This window comes from Chiloscyllium punctatum, chromosome 5 (assembly GCF_047496795.1).
Source record: "Chiloscyllium punctatum isolate Juve2018m chromosome 5, sChiPun1.3, whole genome shotgun sequence".
NCBI lineage: Eukaryota > Metazoa > Chordata > Chondrichthyes > Orectolobiformes > Hemiscylliidae > Chiloscyllium > Chiloscyllium punctatum.
In genome coordinates this window covers 105393937-105415146 of record NC_092743.1, presented here as the reverse complement: position 1 = coordinate 105415146, position 21210 = coordinate 105393937, and the positions used below count along the sequence as shown (strand labels likewise).

Sequence of the window (21210 nt, the reverse complement as noted above, 5' to 3'; positions counted from 1 at the left end):
AGCTTCATTCTGCATTAAGTATCTCTCATTTGTTATTTATTTCTGTACATTTGGTAACATCGTTGCTTGCAAAAGAAGTTTTTAAAAAGAAATAAGTCCATATAGCTATTGTTGATAAGTTAAAGACATCTTGGCAACAGACATTTTCTTATGATCGTGAGGAAAAAGGAATTAAGATAGATTTGTAGTGATTGTAATGAGGTCAGCCAAGTGGACCTCCTTAAAATGAGTTGCCTGCTTGGTCCAGATTAACAGCCCCAGTCAGGGAGCTCTGGCTGACAGATTTTTTTTTAAAAATGGGGATTTGAAGTTTGTCCTCATTTCCCTGAAAACTGGTTGAATGGTAGGATTTGGCTTTGCCGCCCCTGTCCTTGTAAATTGCTGCTTATCTGTATACGACTGTTTGTTTGATAGTTTACAAAAAATTGTGTACTGTAAATTGAGCATCATTGAGGAGGTTATTGCTGAGCAGGTATTCCTTGATAGCATTGTTACTGACATCTTCTATCATGTTGCTGATCATTTGAGAATAGACTGATTTGGTTTGGATTATCCTGCATTTTTGTGTACAGATGCACCTGGGCAATTTTCCACATTGTCTGGTAGATGTCAGTGTTATATGTGTTGGAAGAACTTCAATACTATGCTGGAAGGTTGTCAGGACTCACGGCCTTAGCATTATCCAGTGCCTCCAACCATTTCTTAATATCATGCCGAGTGAATCTAATTGATTGAAGACTGTTACCTGTAATGCTGGAGATCATTGGAGGAAGCTCTGATGGATCTTACACTTGGCTGTTCTGGCTGACAGTTGCTGCCTCAGCCTTATCTTTTACAGTGTTGTGTTAGGCTCCTCCATCGTTGAGGATGGGAATATTTGTGGAGCCACTGCCTTCGGAGAGTTGTTTAATTGTTCACCACCATTCCCAACTGGATATGGTAGGACTGCAGAGCTTAACCTGTGGGTTCATTTAACCATCTACTACTTATGCTGTTTGGTACCCAAGTAGACCTGTTTGATATGCATGGTGCTGTTCCTGGCATGCCCTCTTGCACTCTCCATTGATCCAAAGTTGACCCTCTGGCTTGATGGTAGTAGTTGAGTGGGGAATATTCTGGGCACTAGGTTGCAGATTGTGCTGGAATGTAATTCTACTGTTGATGACCTACAGCACCTCAGATGCCCAATCTTGATATGCTGGATCTGTTTGAAGTCTGTCCCATTTAGCATGGATTGTGCCACACAACATAATAGGTGTTATTTTCAGTGTAAAGGCAGGACTTCATCTCCATTAGGATTGTATGGTGGTCACTCTTGTCTCTGACCATGAAGGTAATCAATAGGTGTGGCAAGCAGATTGCTAAGGAGAGGTCAAGTATGTTTTTTTCCACTTGTTCCCTCACCACCTGTTGCAGACCCAGTCTAGTAGCTATATCCTTTAGGACCTGACCAGTTTAGAATTCGAATACATTACAGTGTGGAAACAGGCCCTTCGGCCCAACAAGTCCACACCGACCCGCCGAAGCACAACCCACCCAGATTTACCCCTTAACTAACACTACGGGCAATTTAGCATGGTCAATTCACCTGGCCTGCACATCTTTGGACGGTGGGAGGAAACCGGAGCACCCGGAGGAAACCCACACAGACACAGGGAGAAAGTGCAAACTCCACACAGTCAGTTGCCTGAGGCGGGAATTGAACCCGGGTCTCTGGCGCTATGAGGCAGCAGTGCTAACCACTGTGCCACCGTGCTGCCCAAATCAGTTATGCTGCTACTAAGCCAGTCTTGGTGGTGACCTTTGAAATCCCCCACCCAAAGTACATTTTGCACCATTTTCATCCTCTGCTTCCTCCAGTGTTCAACAATAAGGAGTATGAATTCACCAGCAGAGGTGCACTCAAATGAGCAGGAGGTTTCCTTGTCCATGTTTATCCTGAAGCCATGAGACTTTGTGAGCTCCACAGTCCATGTTGAGGACTCCCAGGAGCAACTGCCTCCTCACTGTATACCATCATGCCACCATCTCTGCTGGGTCTGTCCTAGTGGGATAAGACCTATCCAGACATGGTGATGGCGTCTGGGACGTTGTCTGTAAGGTAGGAGTCCATGAGTATGACTGTCAGGCTTTTGCTTGATGACTCCGTGAAACAACTCTCCCAGTTTTGGCACTAGCCACCAGATATTAGTGAGGAGGACTTATTCTAGGTATACATTTTGAACCTGTCAAATGTAACTGTACAAAAATTTGCATGTCAAAATGAAACCCCTGAGGTGAAACTGATACAGGCAAGCATGTCATGAAAGATTTTTCTTTATTTGTTTCTGGATTAAGGTTGCGACAGAACAATTTGTACATGCTAAGATTCAGCAATTCTGTATTACAATATCTTCATTGCTTCTCCCAGCACAAAGTGGGAACAGAGGCTTTGGCAATTCATGGCTTCCTCCTATTTCTCACATCTCTTTTCTGCATCAGCCAAAAGGATTTGTGCTAGTTTCCTTGAGTATACTAATGACGCATTGCTCTATCTTGCCTCTACCTCCGTTTGATGTTCCAGTATTACCTCCCCATGTTTATGTGTCTCTTCTTGCCTTTCCTGCAGGCACTCTAGCCTGCACTCTAATATCATTTTTTGAGGCCTAATATCAGATGTTGTCTGATCATGCTTGAGTGGAATGCCTAGAGACTTTACACAATAAAGTTTGAGTGAGATGGTGCAGTGGCAATCCAGGGCATAAGTAGTGAGTTCAATTCCCACCAGAACAACTTCAAACAGCATGATCTGGAATTGCAACCTCATCTCCGTAATGGTGACCATGGGCTGAATCTTGCGTTTTTCTTGACTGTGAGTTGCATCGAACTTTACAGAGGCCTTTTTACCATGAGGCTTATTGAGTTTTCTCATTGTATCTTACCAAACTCCCCTTATTAACTATATACACTGTCCCCGTGGTTCCTGCTCATCCAATTCTAGCCAAATCTTAGCACATGCCGTTCCTAGAACAACTTGTCACTTGCTGAATTTCCTGGAATTGATTGTCGTCATTGGTGTTGAGAGTTGTCTTCTGTAGTTTGGCAATTGCTTCAAGCTTGGCAAATGTAGGAAAATTGGCATTTTGGCAGGGATCTTGGAGGTCTGTTGTGCAGGGTGGAGCACAAATGGGGCATCCTCTTCCCTTGGGGCCAGCAGTGGAAGCCATGACTCTATGCCATGCCAGTCTGGTCTGAGGTTGTCACCTAGTCAGTGTGGTCTCTGCCACCTGGAGAAATGCCCAGCATTGTAGGTTGAAGGTCATATCCTCTTCTCTGACCACCTTCTCTTCAATACTTCATTACTGTCTATACTACTAGGAGAAAGTGAGGACTGCAGATGCTGGAGATCCGAGCTGAAAATGTGTTACTGGAAAAGCGCAGCACGTCAGGCAGCATCCAAGGAACAGGAGAATCGACGTTTCGGGCATGAGCCCTGAAGAAGGGCTCATGCCCGAAACGTCGATTCTCCTGTCTATACTACTATACCCACTTCTCACCAAGACCCATATTTTACCACTCTCAGTATTGCCGACAAAATCTTTCCCCTTTTGCTGTCACTCAACTCAATCCTCAGCACGAACCATGTATGTCCTCCGCACTGTCTGCTTACTGACTTGGACCACTTTCCCCACCTACATCCAAAGTAACCACGGTGCCACATACATTCTTCCCCCACAATGTCTGCCTCTCTATCGTTCCTGGAGGAAACCGACTACGATCGAGCGTAATGCCAAAATACTGGGTGATCTGCTCGACGTGCGGCTTCTCATCCTTTGTGGCATGCACCCTAATTTTAACTGCTCCAAAAGGCTAGATTGACACTGGGCTTGGTTTGGAGGCTCCCCATGACTTACCGTGCTTGGACCCCTGATTTTCCTTGACTTGACAATCCTGTTGATAATCATAACATACCTTTACGTCTGTCTTGTTTTGCTGTTTAGTGCAGATAAAATGTGAGCCCAGTGTCTCTGTCTGAAATGGCAAAATGCAAAAAGTCAAGATAGGGATCCTGAGAGTGTCTCAGTAGGTTCAGTTAGTGAGCAGTATGAGTACACAAACACAGGCTGGAGATGAACCCTGATTGAGTCAGTGAGCTATATGCATTTCCTGTGAGCATGCTATCTTTGTAGCATTACAATGAAGTTGCAGTGCAACCTGCGATGCAGCATTGAAGTGTAGAAGTGAACGATAAGTGTATTGGAGATGGCTGTGAGGGAACTTAGTGGCTGGCACATATTAGATGCTGATGTTCATGGATGTGTGGGCATTGCTTGTGGATTGTGCCCTGAGATCTTAGTGCCAGTGTCAAACATAGGGAAGTCCTATTTTGAGGACGTGTTGAGCTAAAGTCGATAGGTACCTTCTCTGATTGGGAGCAACTTGCTGCGTTGTCTGTCTAGATAGGCCTCAACAGACGACTAGTGTTAAAGCCTAAAATTTCTCCGTAGCTCATGTCACTCAGGCCCATGTAAGGGACCATCCTATAAAACTATCATTAGTTAACCTGATAAGTTTTTTTTATAACCAATTTCTTTGGAGGAAATCTGCCATTTTTACCTGTCTGATCTATCTACAGTAATCTGATCGAAACTTAAGTGGCCAAGCAAACCATTCTGTTCAATGGCACTTAGGATTGGGCAACAAAATGAGTCTTGCTAGCGATACCATATTCATGAAGGAACAAAGGAAAATAAAATACAAACTGGTGTTCTTGCAGTTTGATGGACCGCTGCATCCTCATGGTGCTCGAAGTGCAAGGCTTGATGCATGCATTAATGCTTTGCATCTTTGAGAAGACCAGAATGCCATGATTTCTCTGGTTGCTGTGATTTGAAGAATTACAAAAAAGCCCATCTTGCTTTCTTAAACCAAATAATGCACTTGTTGGAATTCTCTCCCTAAATTCGACTATGCTTCCACTTATAGTTTTCTCAGTCCCTTCTTAAGCTTGTTCAAAGACCGGAGTTTTTTGATTGCCTTTTACTAATGTCTCGGGCTCAAATGTAATTGTATTATAAGGTGGACATTAATTGGGGTTTTGCTTGAGATGTGTGTGTATATTTTATTTTATTTATATATATTATTCACACACACTGTAATTGGTTGGTTGTTCAGGAGATGTATGCTTGTAATGTGTAAAACTGTAACAAAGTTTATCATGATTGGCCCCAGATCTACCTTCAAGTGTCTTTCTAAAATAGAACATCTGCACCTGTTAAACTCCTTTGGGACCTTCTGTGTTAAGTGTTACATTAAAGCTATTTGTAACATAGTCTAAACTGCGCTCAGACTAGAATACCATGTAACGTTTTGTGAAGGAAGATTACAACGGGATCTTGATCAGATGGACCAATGGGCTGAGAAGTAGCAGATGGAGTTTAATTTAGATAACTGTGAGGCGCTGCATTTTGGGAAAGCAAATATTCGCAGGACGTATACACTTAATGGTAAGGTCCTAGGGAGTGTTGCTGAACAAAGAGACCTTGGGGGAGGAAGATTTAAAAGGACCTAAGGGGGCCAGCTTTTTCAAGCAGAAAGAGGTGCATGTATGGAATGAGCTGCCAGAGGAGGTGGGTACAATTAGAACATTTAAAAGAAATCTGGATGGGTACATGAATTGGAAGAGTTTGAAGGATATGGGCCAAATGCTGGAAAATGGAACTAGGTCACATTGGGATGTCTGGATGAGTTGGATCAAAGGATCTGTTTCTGTGCCATGACTCCATGACTAGAGAATGGAAAATAGTTCCAAGACCAATTAATGAGAGACTTGCAGGAAAACTTGCAGGTGGTCATGTTTCTATGCATCTGGTGTCTGTATGCTTTTTCATGCTAGATTTTGTGTTGTGAAGTTGAAGGAGCATTGATGAGTTACTGTCATGCATGTTGCAAATGGTACGTGTTGTCTCTGTGCATCAGTGCTGGAGGGCATGCATATTGAAAGTGATGGAACAAGTGGTCTGCTTTGTTCTGGGTGGTGTTTAGTATCTCCAGTGTTGGAGCTGCACTCATGTAGGCAGGTAGAGTGTATTTCATCAGACTCTTGACTTCTGCCTTCTGGTTTGCAGACAGGCTTGGAGGAGTCAGGAGGGGAATTACTTGCCACAAAGTTCCCAATCTCTTATGTTGTTCTTGTGACCACCATATTTTTGTGGTTTGTCCAGTTAAATTCTGATAAAAATGCTTACTCCAGAATGTATAGTCAAGAATTCAATTGCAAGGCTGCTGGAGGCCTAGGAAAGATGTTTAAAGAACTATTCATGTTTTTATAGTACTTTTCACAATCACAACACATTTTAGTTTCAAAGTATAGTCATTGCTGTAATGAAGGATACATGGCAGGCAGTTTGAACACAGCAAGCTCCCGTGAACAGGATGTGTAACTGACCAGACGATCTTTTTTTTTCTGATATTGGTTGTGAGAAGTTTTAAGTCGTCAATCTCTATATTTGTATTCAAGTCCTAGAGTGCAACTTAGCCAGAACCTTGTAACTCTGGTGTAAGACTGCTACCAACTGAACTGATGGACCCTCCAATCCCCTCTTATTGACCACCTACATTTTCTGGCAATGTTTGGTATGAATGCTAAGTTGCTATTTATCAGCTCCAGTTTACGTCTGCAGTTTGATCCAGAACAATCTATTTTACATTAGCAGCTCAGTATATTTTTGTTAAATGAAATTGATACCATAACCACACGTCATATTGCTGACATTGTTTTTCTCACTATCTGGCAATCTCCTTTGCTGCCTTAGATGCAAATCTTCTCTGACTCAGATCTGTATCAGTTGCTGGAGCATGTCTGTGGTAACAGTGATGTCACCCTTTCATTATGGTTTTTTCAGCTGTCCAAAAAGAGCAAGTATCTCCTGAATCTACGGTGATTTTTGATGGTTCTATGACAATAAAACCTTTTGAGAGAGAATATCCTGTAATTGTGTCTTTTTTTTCAAGTTTCTGTTAAAAGATTTGTTCTTTTTGCATTGAAACTTTAGATTGGTTCTGTTGCAAACAACATAAATGAATAATGTTTATAGCCTTTCTTAGCTAGTCAGTCTAACTTAGTCACCATCCTTGTTTCTTGGTGCCATTTTTTTCACATCTTTTGGCGCACATTACGATGTTAAAGGCACAAGTTGTCTTTCCTTTCTTTTCCATCCCTTACAGCCTCCCATGATTTCTTAGCACACTGCTCCTAGATGGTTACCAGAAACAGATCTGTCCCATAGTCCTGAGTCACTTCCACTCCAATTATCAGCTTGTAGCAGCATAATTTGTCTGAAATTTGAAGTATATTTATCACTTTTTTTCTCCCCCCCCCCCCCCCCCCCCCGCTCAAATCTGGTATGGAATTCAAGTTATTGTAAAGACTTTAGTTTGGGGGATGGGGAAAAAATGAGGTTAGTGATAGTGATTAGTTCTTTTCTTTAAAATTATACCTTTTTCATGATTTAAGATTCCTGATTTAAAAGTTAGATGAAAAGCCTGTAGTCCATTCCAGTTTTTAATCCATTCATTGTGTGTGTGTTAGCCCCTCAGATCATGGATGATGCTTGCTCATGGCCTTACCTTATGTATAGAGTCTTCTAATGTGAGAAGGCTGTTCTGTTGTACTTTATTTCAAGGTTATAATTCTAAAACACATTCCTTTTTATCTAAAATCTGTTCATTTAAATGTACAGAGAGGCAATGAACTAAAGGTGACAGCATAAGTAGATGATCCCAAAAAGGCAAAAGGATTGAGTCATAGAGATGTACAACACGCAAACAGACCCTTGGGTCCAACCTGTCCATGCTGACCAGATATCCCAACTCAATCGAGCCCCACCTGCCAGCACTGGCCCATATCCCTCCAAACCCTTCCTATTCATATACCCATCCAGATGCCTCTTAAATGTTGCAATTGTATCCGCCTCCTCCACTTCCTTTGGCAGCTCATTCCATACTCGGCACCACCCTCTGTGAGAAAAAGTTACCCCTTGGGTCTCTTTCATATCTTTTGCCCTCTAGTTCTGGATGCACCCAACCCACGGAAAAGACTGTCTGTTTATCCTATCCATGACCCTCATGATTTTAGAAACCTCTATAAGGCCACTCCTCAGCCTCCGATGCTCCAGGGAAAACAGCACCAGCCTACTCAACTTCTCCCTATATCTCAAATCCTCTAACCCTGGCAACATCCTTTTAAATCTTTTCTGAATCCTTTCATGTTTCACAACATCTTTCCGATAGGAAGGAGACCAGAATTGCGTGCCATATTCCAACAGCGGTCTAACCAATGTCCGGTACAGCCGCAGCATGACCTCCCAACTCCTGAATTCAGTTCTCTGACCAATAAAGGATAGCATAACAAATGCCGCCTTCACTATCCTATCTACCTGCAACTCCACTTTCAAGGAGCTATGAACTTGCACCCCAAGGTCTCTTTGAAGAGAAAGTGAGGACTGCAGATGCTGGAGATCAAAGCTGAAAATGTGTTGCTGGAAAAGCGCAGCAGGTTAGGCAGCATCCAAGGAACAGGAGAATTGACGTTTCGGGCATCAGCCCTTCAGGGAGGAAGAGAGCTTCTTCAAGGAAGGCATCCTTGTAAGAGGATTCGCAGTAGGTTAAAATCCTTGAGGAAGGGCTGATGCCCGAAACGTCGATTCTCCTGTTCCTTGGATGCTGCCTGACCTGCTGCGCTTTTCCAGCAACACATTTTCAGCCCCAAGGTCTCTTTGTTCAGAAACACTCCCTAGGACCTTACCATTAAGTGTATACGTCCTGCGAATATTTGCTTTCCCAAAAGGCAGCGCCTCACAGTTATCTAAATTAAACTACATCTGCTACTTCTCAGCCCATTGGCCCATCTGATCAAGATCCCGTTGTAATCTGAGGTAACCCTCTTCACTGTCCACTACACCTCCAATTTTGGTGTCATCTGCAAACTTACTAACTGTACCTCTTATGCTCGCATCCAAATCATTTATATAAATGATGAAAAGTAGTGGACCCAGCACCGATCCTTGTGGCACTCCACTGGTCACAGGCCTCCAGTCTGAAAAACAACCCTCCACCACTACCCTCTGTTTTCTACCTTTTGAGCCAGTTCTGTATCCAAATGGCTAGTTCTCCCTGTATTCCGTGCGATCCAACTTTGCTAATCAGTCTCCCATGGGGAACCTTGTTGAACATCTTACTGAAGTCCATATAGATCACATCTACCGCTCTGCCCTCATCAATCCTCTTTGTTACATCTTCAAAAAAATTCAGTCAAGTTTGTGAGACATGATTTCCCCTGCAAAAAGCCATGTTGACTATCCCTGATCAGTCCTTGCCTTTGCAAATACATGTACACTCTGTCCCTCAGGATTCCCTCCAACAACTTGCCTACCACCAAGGTCAGGCTCACTGCTCTATAGTTCCCTGGCTTGTCCTTACCACCCTTCGTAAACAGTGGCACCATGTTAGCCAACCTCCAGTCTTCCGGCACCTCACCTGCGACTATCTATGATACAACTACCTCAGTAAGAGGCCCAGCAATCATTTTCCTAGCTTCCCACAGAGCTCTAGGTTACACCTGATCAGGTCCTGGGGATTTATCCACTCTTATGCGTTTCAAGACATCCAGCACTTCCTCCTCTGTAATATGGACTTTTTTTTTCAAGATGTCACCATCTATTTCCCTACATTCTATATCTTCCATATCCTTTTCCACAGTAAATGCTGGTGCAAAATACTCATTTTGTATGTCCTCCATCTCCTGCAGCTCTACACAAAGGCAGCCTTGCTGATCTGTGAGGGGCCCTATTCTCTCCTTAGTTATCCTTTTGTCCTTAATGTATTTGTAAAAACCCTTTGGATTCTCCTTAATTCTATTTGCCAAAGCTATTTCATGTCCCCATTTTGCCGTCCTGATTTCCTTCTTAAGTATATTCCTACTTCCTTTATACTCTTCTAAGGATTCACTCGATCTATCCTGTCTATACCTGACATATGCTTCCTTCTTTTTCTTAACAAAACCCTCAATTTCTTTAGTCATCCAGCATTCCCTATTCTTACCAGCCTTGCCTTTCACCCTAACAGGAATATACTTTTTCTGGACTCTCGTTATCTCATTTCTGAAGGCTTCCCATTTTCCAGCCATCCCTTTACCTGGGAAAATCTGCCCCCAATTAGCTTTTGAAAGTTCTTGCCTAATACCGTCAAATTGGCCTTTCTCCACTTTAGAACTTCAACTTTTAGATCTGGTCACCCTTTTCCATCACTATTTTAAAGCTAATAGAATTATGGTCGCTGGCCCCAAAATGCCCCCCCCACTGACGCCTCAGTCACCTGCCCTGCCTTCTTTCCCAAGAGTAGGTCAAGTTTTGCACCTTCTCTAGGATGTACATCCATATACTGAATCAGAAAATTGTCTTGTAAACACTTAACAAATTCCTCTTCATCTTAACCTTTAACACTATGGCAGTCCCAGTCGATGTTTGGAAAGTTAAAATCCCCTACCATAACCACCCTATTATTCATACAGATAACTGAGATCTCTTTCAAATTTGTTTCACAATTTCCCTCTGACTATTGGGGGGGTCTATAATACAATCTCAATAAGGTGATCATCCCTTTTCTTATTTCTCATTTCCACCCAAATAACTTCCCTGGATGTATTTCTGGGAACATCTGCCCTCAGTACAGCAGTAATGCTATCCCTTATCAAAAACACCACTCCCCCCTCCTCTCTTGCCTCCCTTTCTATCTTTCCTGTAGCATTTGTATCCTGGAACATTAAGCTGCCAGTTCTGTCCATCTCTGAGCCATGTTTCTGTAATTGCTATGATATCCCAGTCCCATGTTCCTAACCATGCCCTGAGTTCATCTGCCTTCTCTGTTAGGCCTCTTGCATTGAAATAAATGCAGTTTAATTTATCAGTCCTACCTTGTTCTCTGCTTTGTTCCTGACTGTTTGACTCTTTTCTGTTCTCAACTGTACCAGTCTCAGATTGATCTCTTTTCTCACTATCTCCCGGAGTCCCAACCCCCACCCCAACCTTACTAATTAAATCCTCTTGAGCAGCTCTAGCAAATCTCCCTGCCAGTATGTTAGTCCCCTTCCAATTTAGGTGGAATCTGTCCTCCTTGTACGGGTCACTTCTACCCAAAAAGAGATTCCAATGATCCAAAAATGTGAATCCCTCTCCCATACACCAGCTCCTCAGCCATGCATTCATCTGCTCTATCCTCCTATTCCTGCCTTCACTAACTCATAGTGCAAGGAGTAATCCAGATATTACTATTCTTGAGGGTCTCCTTTTAAATTCCTGCCTAACTCTCTGTATTCTCCCTTCAGAGTCTCAACCTCTTCCCTTCCTATGTCCTTGGCTCCAATGTTGGGCCCTCTTTCCCCCTTGAACATTCTGCACCCTCTCTGAGACATCCTTGATCCTTGCACCAGGGAAGGAACAAACGTCAGTCTGTACCTCGTACTAGAGAGCCCCCTAACACAATTGATCTCCTGGAACCTGGCTTACACTTCATTGCAATAGAGCCGAATAGATTGGTTGGAGAGATAGTTAGAGGCAATAAAGAATTTGAGAGCTAGGGGATGTGATGGATGGCAGTTATAGGAAGGGGGAAAAGTCGCAGATACAGTCACATAGATAGTTTAACTCCAGGAAAGGTAAGAGAGGTAGGCAGTTAGTGCAAGTGTCTTCTGTGGCTATCCCCATTGCAAACAAGATAGCTGTTTTGGAGAATGTAAGGGGTGATACGTTTCCCTGAGAATCTAATTCAAACAGCCAAGTTTCTGGTAATGAGACTGGCTCTGCTTGGTTTTGAATGAGCCACTTGCATTTCTGTAGCAACTTTCAGAACCTCAAAATACAACTGATTTGTGTACAGCAAGCCCACACATCTAGCAGTGCACCTGGAAGAATGGTTTTTCTTCAGAGTAGTGCTATGGGATTTTTTTTTTTAACATCCACCCAATAAATTGAGCCTTAGTTTAATGCCTTGTTTGTAAAGCATCACATCTGATAGCATTCCTTCAGTATTGTACTTGGAATGTCAGTTTGAAGTTTCTGCTCGAACCTCTGGACACGAATCTGTGAGATTTAAATCCACAATCTTTTGACTTGAGAAGCAGGAGTGTTTCCTGTTGAGCCATGAGGTACATGATCTAAAAGCACAAAAGTGATGTTAAGTTTGTGCAGGACTTTAAAGCTGTGGAAAGTACCCCAACTGAGAATTAGTGATTCAAATGTTGGAAGGGATACAAAAGAATGGAAAAGTGCAACGAAGATTTATTAGGTTGTTACTAGCTATGAAAGATTCACAAACTAGAATTATTTTTCATTGCGTTGGTAGATGACTGAATACAGATGTTAAATTGTGAAAGGTTATGATGAAGTCATTCTTAATGCTCAAATGTTGCTTTATAAGGAAATATTAAGGCAGATAAACAAACGCTTGGTGACAGAAGTAGACTTGAGTGTTTTAGAGGAGGAAAGAGGAGTGTAGAGTTTTTTGGAGTGGATTTGAAAGCCTAGGAAGGAAGAAACTGGGGGCACAGCCATCACACCGTGCAATTGAAATCAGATGTTTAAGAAGCAAAAACCTTTGGTAAGGTTTGGGGCGATAGAAGATCGGAGGGGTGAGCACGTGAGCCACTTTGAGCATAAGGATGAGAATTTTAAAATTGAGCCACTGACTGCCTGACTAGGAGTGAGTGTAGGTCATGTGCATGGAGCGTGATCAGGACATGGTGTATATTTGGACACAAGTAGAACTTTAGGCTTACAGATGGAACATGGGAGAATAGGCAGGAGTTTGTTGGAATTGTCTAGTCCAGAGGTATAGAGTCAAAGTGTGGTGCTGGAAATGCACAGCAGGTCAGGCAGCATCTGAGAAGCAGAAGAGTCTGTTTTGGGCATGAGCCCTTCATCTTGATATACTTGACAAAGAATATTGATCAGTATAAGTCAGAAAGTGGGATTTGACTTGATGGAAATAAAACACAGATGTGATGAGTCAATGTTTTTTTTTCTATGCTGTGACATTCATTGTGCATCTTTTTTGTGCACTATTCTTTCTACATTACATATTTCCTTTTGACTAAAATGTATTTTCATAAAATTAACTAACCTTCATTTCCGAAGCCTCTGATCTGAGGAATGAATATATCCTAGGTACAGAATGTTTGACCCAGGTTCTTTGTATTGCCCCATCAAGCGCACACTTAATATATTGATATATCAGAGGTAAAAATCTGTCAAGCACTGTGTACATCAAATTACTCCATCAAGCACTGTGTACATCAAATACAACATGGATCTATTGCTGTGTGAAATTTCCATTCTTACTCCACAATTGAGCATTTCCACTGGAAATAAAGCATTGGTTGAGCTGTAGAATGTGCCACTCTGATTTAAACCCGGTTTTAGGAAGAAACTCACACCCCCACATCTATCTCTTTGGACACCCTCCCAACCTTCACATCTGCAAGCCTATTTATGTTATCAGCTGTCATACCCAATTTGCATCAAGATAACCAATTGGTGTTGAATTTCATGGAAGTTTGTGCCACAGGCTGCTACCAGTAGAGAACTGCATTTGCGACTGATAACTGGATTTTCTTTCGTTGTGACCTGGCACTCAGTAGGCAGAGGGCACTAGTTTGTTGTGTTTTAATGTCAGAAGATGTACGTGCATACAATCGTAATACTGGCTTCTGCCTCTGGCAAGCACCCAAGAACTTACTTTGGGTTTTTAATTGAACCTTGGTGAATAGGAGATAAAATCTGGTTGAATCACCAATGTTCATATTCATCTGCATTAGGAAATATTTGACTGTTCAACTCAATTCCAGAAAACATACTGCCGTTGTATTGAACAATTAGGGTAAGCACATCTTGTAACAATAATAGGTTCCAAAAAACATTCATAGGCATTCCTTCCTTTTGTGTTTCTTGTATAAAGTTGTCAACGACAAAGGTAACCACAAGTTCTGGCTTCAAGCAGTTCGCTGCCTAAAGGCTTACCTCTGTTTTGAATGTTTGGCTGCAACATTAATTACACTGTGCAGTTTAATTACAATTGGTGATAGAATTGTCACTGCTTAGAGTGAAAGCTACTTCGTGTGGGTTTTGTGTTCAAATATATATTTAACAAATCCCAGTCATTAAAAACAACAGGAAGTGTTGTAAAACAAATAGTAAATTGTTTACACTAAATGGTCTGGTGAATCTGAAGAATCCAAACTTTGAATTCCGTCTGTGCAGAGTTTAAAACCAGATTCCCATGGCTTGTTACCTCAGCCTTTGGTGCTATGAATTATTTGCTTTTTTTTTGCGGTTGAAGGTTTCAAAGCCACCTCTTTTAAATTAATCCAAAAAATTCAAGTACGAAAAAGATTGAGTCCACATCTGCCTCAAAGTTCAAACTGTGACATAGTTTGGACTGAAATTTCTGCCTTTTCTGTGTGGTTGAGCTTTGAAAATAATAAATGAACAGAAAGACCATGTGTCTATTTTTACAAATCCCAAAAGGTCTCTTAAAAGAAAAAGCATTCAACTTATTTGAGTTTATAAATAGAGGTTTGCGGTATAAAGAAAAGGAACCATGCTTTAACTTTTTAAAATCACTCTAATCATAGCTGGAGTAATGTGGATAACTCTGAATACACTCATTGTGGAAGTTACCAAAAGAAAGTTACAGATGCAATTTACTAGGTATGAGGAAGGTTTGGCAACGTTGGAACTTATTTTTCTTGAACCGGAGAAGGTTAATGAGTGGCCAGTTAGGCATTAGGTGAAAGTGAGGACTGCAGATGCTGGACGTTAGAGTCAAGAGTATGGTGTTGGAAGAGCACAGCAAGTCGGGCAGCATCTAAGGAGCAGGAGAGTCGACATTTTGGGCAAAAGCCCTTTTGGGCAAATGCCCTTCTTCAGAAACATCGACTTTCCTGCTCCTCAAATGCTGCCTGACCTGCTGTGCTTTTCCAACACCAAGCTCTCAGCCAATTGGACATTGTCAGGATGAGCATATTTGATAAAGAATAATTAATTCCCTTTTGAGTGAAACAATATCCAGAAGCCATAAATTTAAAACCATTGGCAAAAGATCTATAGAAAAGTTGTGATTTTTTTAAGAATTGTTGGGATTTGCAGTGTTTCTGAAAAAGTGGTGGAAGCTGATTTCAAAATAATTTAAGGGAGTTGGACCCGTACTTCAGAGTGAAGAAGTAAGTTACTAAAAGTTGGGATGTGGAACTAAACAAACCTGTTTGCTTTTTCTTCCAAAGTTTTTGTTGTTGTAAGATCTCAAATTTAAATAATCGTATTAATCTTCATTGCTGTGTTTTTTTTTCCTGAAATCTCTTTATTTGATTTCTTTTGAAGTATCTGAATTTGAAATTCAAATTGGACTTTTGAGTCGGAACATCATTTTGTTCAAATCCCATTTCAGAGACTTCAGCATAAAATTTAAAGTGACGTTTGTAGTGCTGTACTGTCTGCAGTAACGTCTTTCAAATGAGACATTAAACCAAAAGCATGATCTGTCCTCGCTGTTTGATGCAAAAGGTTCAACCCTTCTATTTTGAGGAAGGTGCTCTGAGCAATACTAGTCTCTTAATCGGTAGCACTAAAGCTAATCTGTTTTTTTCTGATTGTTACTTGTGGGAGCTTTCTGTTTGCAAATTGACTGACTGAAGCACTACCTACAGCAATCACCACAATTCCAAAAGTCATAACTTCATTTAAGGCACTTTGCAATGTCTTGAGGCTATCTGCATCTGTTTTGTGCTTCCTCAGTACTGTACTGGGAATGCCAGCCTTGATTACATGCTCAAATCTTGACTGGATTTGAATCCTTTTTTTTTCTCAGTGGGAGCGTTATCCACTGAAACACAGTTGGCAGATCTTTATTCTGTTCTAAATTTGTTTTCCTCTTTCTCATAGGGAACATTTGATGATTACTTGGAATTGTTCCAACAGTTTGGCTATGTCAGTCTTTTCTCGTGTGTTTACCCTCTGGCGGCTATATTGGCAGTTTTGAACAATATCACTGAAGTATTTTCTGATGCCCTGAAAATGTGTCGTGTCTTCAAACGGCCATTCTCCCAGCCTGGATCTGATATTGGAGTCTGGTTGGTAAGCAGATTCTGTTTGTTTTATTTATATTTTCACTTGCTACTGAAATGAAAAATATTTTAATCATCATAACTGCCAGGTGACCATCTCAGTTTTCTTATACTTCAATCTTGAAAATGTAGGTTAGAACTCATTTTCTATCAAAAGGAAATCTTATTAACATTTGAAGAAATTTTCGCTGTATTTGACAGTGACTAACCGCAGAATTATATTTTGAGCATTTTCCTGTATGAGGTGGTGATTATCCCTGTTGTTACATTTTCAATTTAAGGTTACTTTTACATTTTTTGGTTCTTTTTTTTTTCTCCTGTGTTGGCTTTGGTAACTGAGAGAATATTTATTCCATATGTTCATAAGTAGTCGTTTTATATTTCTATTTGACTGCTATGATCAAATCCTTTTCATAGAATAGTCCAATATTTCTTCAATAGCAATGCCAATGCCAATCTTGTATGAATTCATTGAGCAAGAACAGTCCTTTTGAGATAGAGAATTCCAACGATTCACAACCCTCTGAGTAGAGAAAATTCTCTTTTTTATCTCAGTATTAAATGGCTGATCCCTTATCCTGAGAGTACGCCACCTCCTATCTGAGATTCTCCAAATGGGAAAAAAATTTCTCATCATTTATCCGTCAATCCCCCTCAGCTTTCAGTGACATCGCAATCTAAATTCCAAAGAATATTAACCCATTCTATGAAGATTTCTCCTCAATGGACAATACTTTTATCCTAGGAATCAGTAGTGCAGTACCAGAGTTCTTAGTTTGCATAGATATAACAAAAATAAATGCATAGCTTGGGCTAGTGCTATTAGCCCAGATTGTGATTGGGATGAACATACAGAGCTCATTGTGAGCAACTGGCAGCAGTTTGAACAAATGGCTTCAGAGGAAAGGTTACTTTGATTTAAGAGCAGAGCAAGTATCAACAAAACTCGTCAAACAATCAGGCTGAAGAATCATTCCTGAGATTTGCACAGTCAAAATGGGAAACATAAATGAATATTTATGTACTAGAAGTGAAATAATGATTTAGAATGATAGATTGGCTTAAAAGAGGAGGAAAGAAAAGAAGTTTTAAAAAAGTTTTTAAATAGCCAACTCCTTTTAACTTTTAAATGAATAAGACTTGACAGTTATATAAATTTTAAAAAATGACCAGCAGTATATCCATCAGTCTAACCTTTTTATGGTGTCTGTAGGGAACTGGTGGGTAGGTTCCTCAAGTCCATGCCATTGAGCAGCTTGCAATGTTACAATGCAATCTGTGGAGTTGAAGGGGTATCTCTCACATCCTGTCCTATGTTTCTCTCTTTTTTTTAAACACACCTGTCTCAATGCTGAAAGATAGTGTCCAGTTTATTCCACATTAATAGTAAAATATCTGAGCCAATGTATTATAATGTTTGGTTAAACAACAACTAACTTCAGAAAGTAAGTATAATAGGATAACAGCAACCCATGTGATGCAACACTGTTAATGTAGCAAAACTTTCAAGTGTGTTTCACAGGGATGTTATACTGTAGGTATAGTATCATTACACATTTTCCAACTTGAATGCAATTGCCATTTTCATTGGCCCAAATCAAATATGCTGTATATTTTTTTAAAAACTTACTTTGGGCTTATAGGAGCTCTGACAGTGATCACAAACTAAAGATGATACAAAGATTGGACAGTTTGTAGTGGGCAAGCAATCAAGAATAAGACAAACCTGATAAACAACTTTAGATGGAGCCTTCTACAACAGGCTTATTATAAAAATTAATGTTTTACTACATCCTTAAATTATACAGTATCTACTTAGACAAATTTTGCTATGTAGACCAGTCTTATGAAGACTAAACAAAATGGACCGTTCACCAACCATATTGAAATGGTGGTGGCTGCTTGGAAGGACTGTTAAGGTCACATCTTTAATGTGGCCTTACTTTAGTGTGCAATATCTCACCCATGAACTACACCAGTACCAGATGAATATTCTGAAACACTAGACCATTCTTTCAGCTTTGTTACCATGGAATCTTACAGCACAGAAACAGACCCTTTGGTCCAGTCAGTCTATGCTGAACATAATCCCAAACTAAACTCATCGCATCTGCCTGCTACTGGCCCATGTCCCTCCAAACCTTTCCTATTCATGTAGCTATCCAAATGTCTTTTAAGCGATGTAATTGTACCCATATCCACCGTCTCAGGCGACTGACTGTGTGGAATTTGCACGTTCTCCCCGTGTCTGCGTGGGTTTCCTCCGGGTGCTCCGGTTTCCTCCCACAGTCCAAAGATGTGCAGGTCAGGTGAATTGGCCATGCTAAATTGCCCGTAGTGTTAGGTAAGGGGTAGATGTAGGGGTATGGGTGGGTTGCGCTTCGGCGGGGTGGTGTGGACTTGTTGGGCTGAAGGGCCTGTTTCCACACTAAAAGTAATCTAATCTAATCTAAAAGTCTCCGTGTTGCCTGCATTATTGTGCAAACAGACACTAGCATAATTAATCCAGCATTTTTATCTGTGGTAATAATCTTTTGAAAGTTTGAACTTTAATCCTTTTTTCAATGTGCCTTGAGAGTATACTAAAGTGCCTTTTTTAATTTGCTGTTTAACATTTGCAGTTGAGAAATGTTATTTCCTCACTGTGTGATTTGACCAGTTTTAGTGTAGATAATGCAGACTTTAAAAATAAAATATTCCTAATCAAAATCCTAGACGTGGAACGAGCTATCTTCAGAATTAAATTTGTTGAACTGAAAACCACAAATGTTGGAGATCACAGTGAGCCATGCAGCATCTATGGAGAGAAAGCAAACATCTAGATGACTCTTCAGAGCAGAAGTGAAGTGTGGAGTGGGCAGTATTTATGCTTCCATTTTTTTTTGTTGGGGGATGGTGTGAGGTGTAGAGTTCTGGTTGAGAAAATATGTTGATGGTAGACTAAGTGAATAGAATGTGAGAAAGACACACCATTGTTTTGCCAATCCACCAGTCTGGAAAGAACCAACAGTCCCACTGGGGTGGGAGAGGAGAGAGGATATGGTGATGGAGAATGTAACAAATAAAGCTCAGAAAAAGGAAGGAATGGGAATGGGTTCACAATTTGAAGATGTTGAACTCCATATAAAGTCCAGAAGGCTGTAACATACCAAGTCTGAAGATGAGATGTTATTCCTCCAGCTTGTGCTGTGATTCACTGGAGCACTGCAGCATGCTACGGACAGACATGTGGGCATGCGAGCAGGACGCTGTGTTAAAATGACCGGCTACAAGAAAGTCGGGTCATGCTTGCGCACTGACTAGATGTTCTGCAAAGTGGTCAGACAGTCCGCATTTGGTTTCTCCAGTGTAGAGTAGGCCACATTGGTCTATTGCAATCGCTGCACCCAGGCTGACCATGAGACACACCATTGTTTTGCCATTTTCACATTCTGATCACTTAGTCTGCACTTTCAACATCATTTCTTCCCCAGCAGTCTACACCTTCCTGCTTCCTGCCCTCCCATTCCCAGTAGTATAGCATAAGTGCTGCCCCCTCCACACTTCACTTCAGCTCTGAACAGTTGTCTAGACTCTAAACATTAGCCTGGATTCTGTCTGAACCCCCTGTGATCTCCTCCAGCATTTGTTGTTTTCAGTTCAGATTCCAACATCTGCAATAATTTGCTCCCACATTGTTGAAGAAATGAATTGGTCTTGTTGATGTGTTACCTGTAAATTATTCAGGTCTGCAGATTATATCCTTTGTTGAATCTGAGCTTAATCTTTGAAATGAGGAGAGTCCACCAATTAAAATTTCTTGTGTTCATGATTCAAATCGATCATGAATGATGGTCTGTGGGACAGTCAGGAACCTCATTAACTTGGACTGCAACTGTCTGGAATATTGCAAATGCAGGTACTGACTTTGAGCTTAAAATTCCTCTTTCACAATCTTAAGTCTCAGGTGTACAAGACCACACATGTCTTTAAATTTCAAGGTTATACAAAAAGACCTAAAATATACAACTAATAACCAAATGTGCACCTTTTATATAATGTGGAGGAATTGATGGCCGGCATCCAGAAATTCTGCGGTTTTGATTGATCAGTTTTGGAGCTGGAAAATTTTCAAAAACTCCTCCTTGGATTTAAAATTTCCAGAAGATTTATGATGTATTAGTAACTTTTGAGCCTTTGATTATCTTTTGATAAGCATTTATTTTACTGAAAATCTTTGTTAGGATTTATTTCTGGGCAGGAGAACTGCAATTCCCATACAATATTTATTTAAAGTACCTTAGTAATCGATGTTTCAAGGTAACTTAAATGCAATTTTTTTTAAATTTAGTATTCTGAGCTTTCATTGAGTAATACTTAAATTGAGTGTTTTTTTTTGTTTTTATAGCTGGCTTTTGAAACAATGGGAGTTATTTCAGTGATGACCAACTGTGCACTGATTGGGATGTCTCCCCAAGTGAAGAGTTTCTTTCAGGGAAAAAGCATAGAGCTTGTCCTATTAATTGTGGCTGTGGAGGTATGTTGAAACATTTGTACTTAATGAACTCTGGCATATCATAATGTTCTTCACTTTTTTTCCTCCAGCCAACACTACCCCCCACCCCAAACCCATCAAAACAAAGTTTACTCTTTTGTGAAAATAGAAAGTGTTGGAGGAACTAAGCAAGTCTGGCAACATCTATTTCAAATGGGAAATATATTGGACTCAAATGGTTAACTTTGTTTTTCTTTCCATAGCCATGCCAGAGTTGCTAATTTTAGGGCACTTTCTGCTTTTACTTTGGGTCTTGAGTGTCTGCAGTACTTTAATTTGCATGTTTACTCTGAAACTTACCTGTGAAAGAACTGAGACCCACACATTGAATAGTTAGGTTTTTGGAATTTGCACCAACTTATTAGCAAGTACAGTACATTTCATTTGTGTCATGTTTTGGAAGAGCTGGTGTTGGACTGGGATATGCAAAGTTAAAAAATCTCTCAACACCAGGTTATAGTCCAACAGGTTTATTTGGAAGCACTAGCTTTTGGAGTGTTGCTCCTGCATCAAGTGGTTGTGG

At 40.7% G+C, this 21210-nt stretch overlaps 1 protein-coding gene across 2 annotated transcripts in view; it reads left to right on the top strand.

Annotated features, from left to right (window-relative positions):
- ano10a (anoctamin 10a) overlaps positions 1 to 21210 on the top strand; it is a 66052-nt gene that overhangs the window by 27247 nt on the left and 17595 nt on the right. For both annotated transcript variants that reach the window (XM_072570956.1, XM_072570955.1), the window contains exons 10-11: positions 15972 to 16163; positions 20541 to 20669. In XM_072570956.1, the coding sequence (XP_072427057.1) occupies positions 15972 to 16163; positions 20541 to 20669 (321 nt within the window). The remainder of the gene's footprint in view (positions 1 to 15971; positions 16164 to 20540; positions 20670 to 21210) is intronic.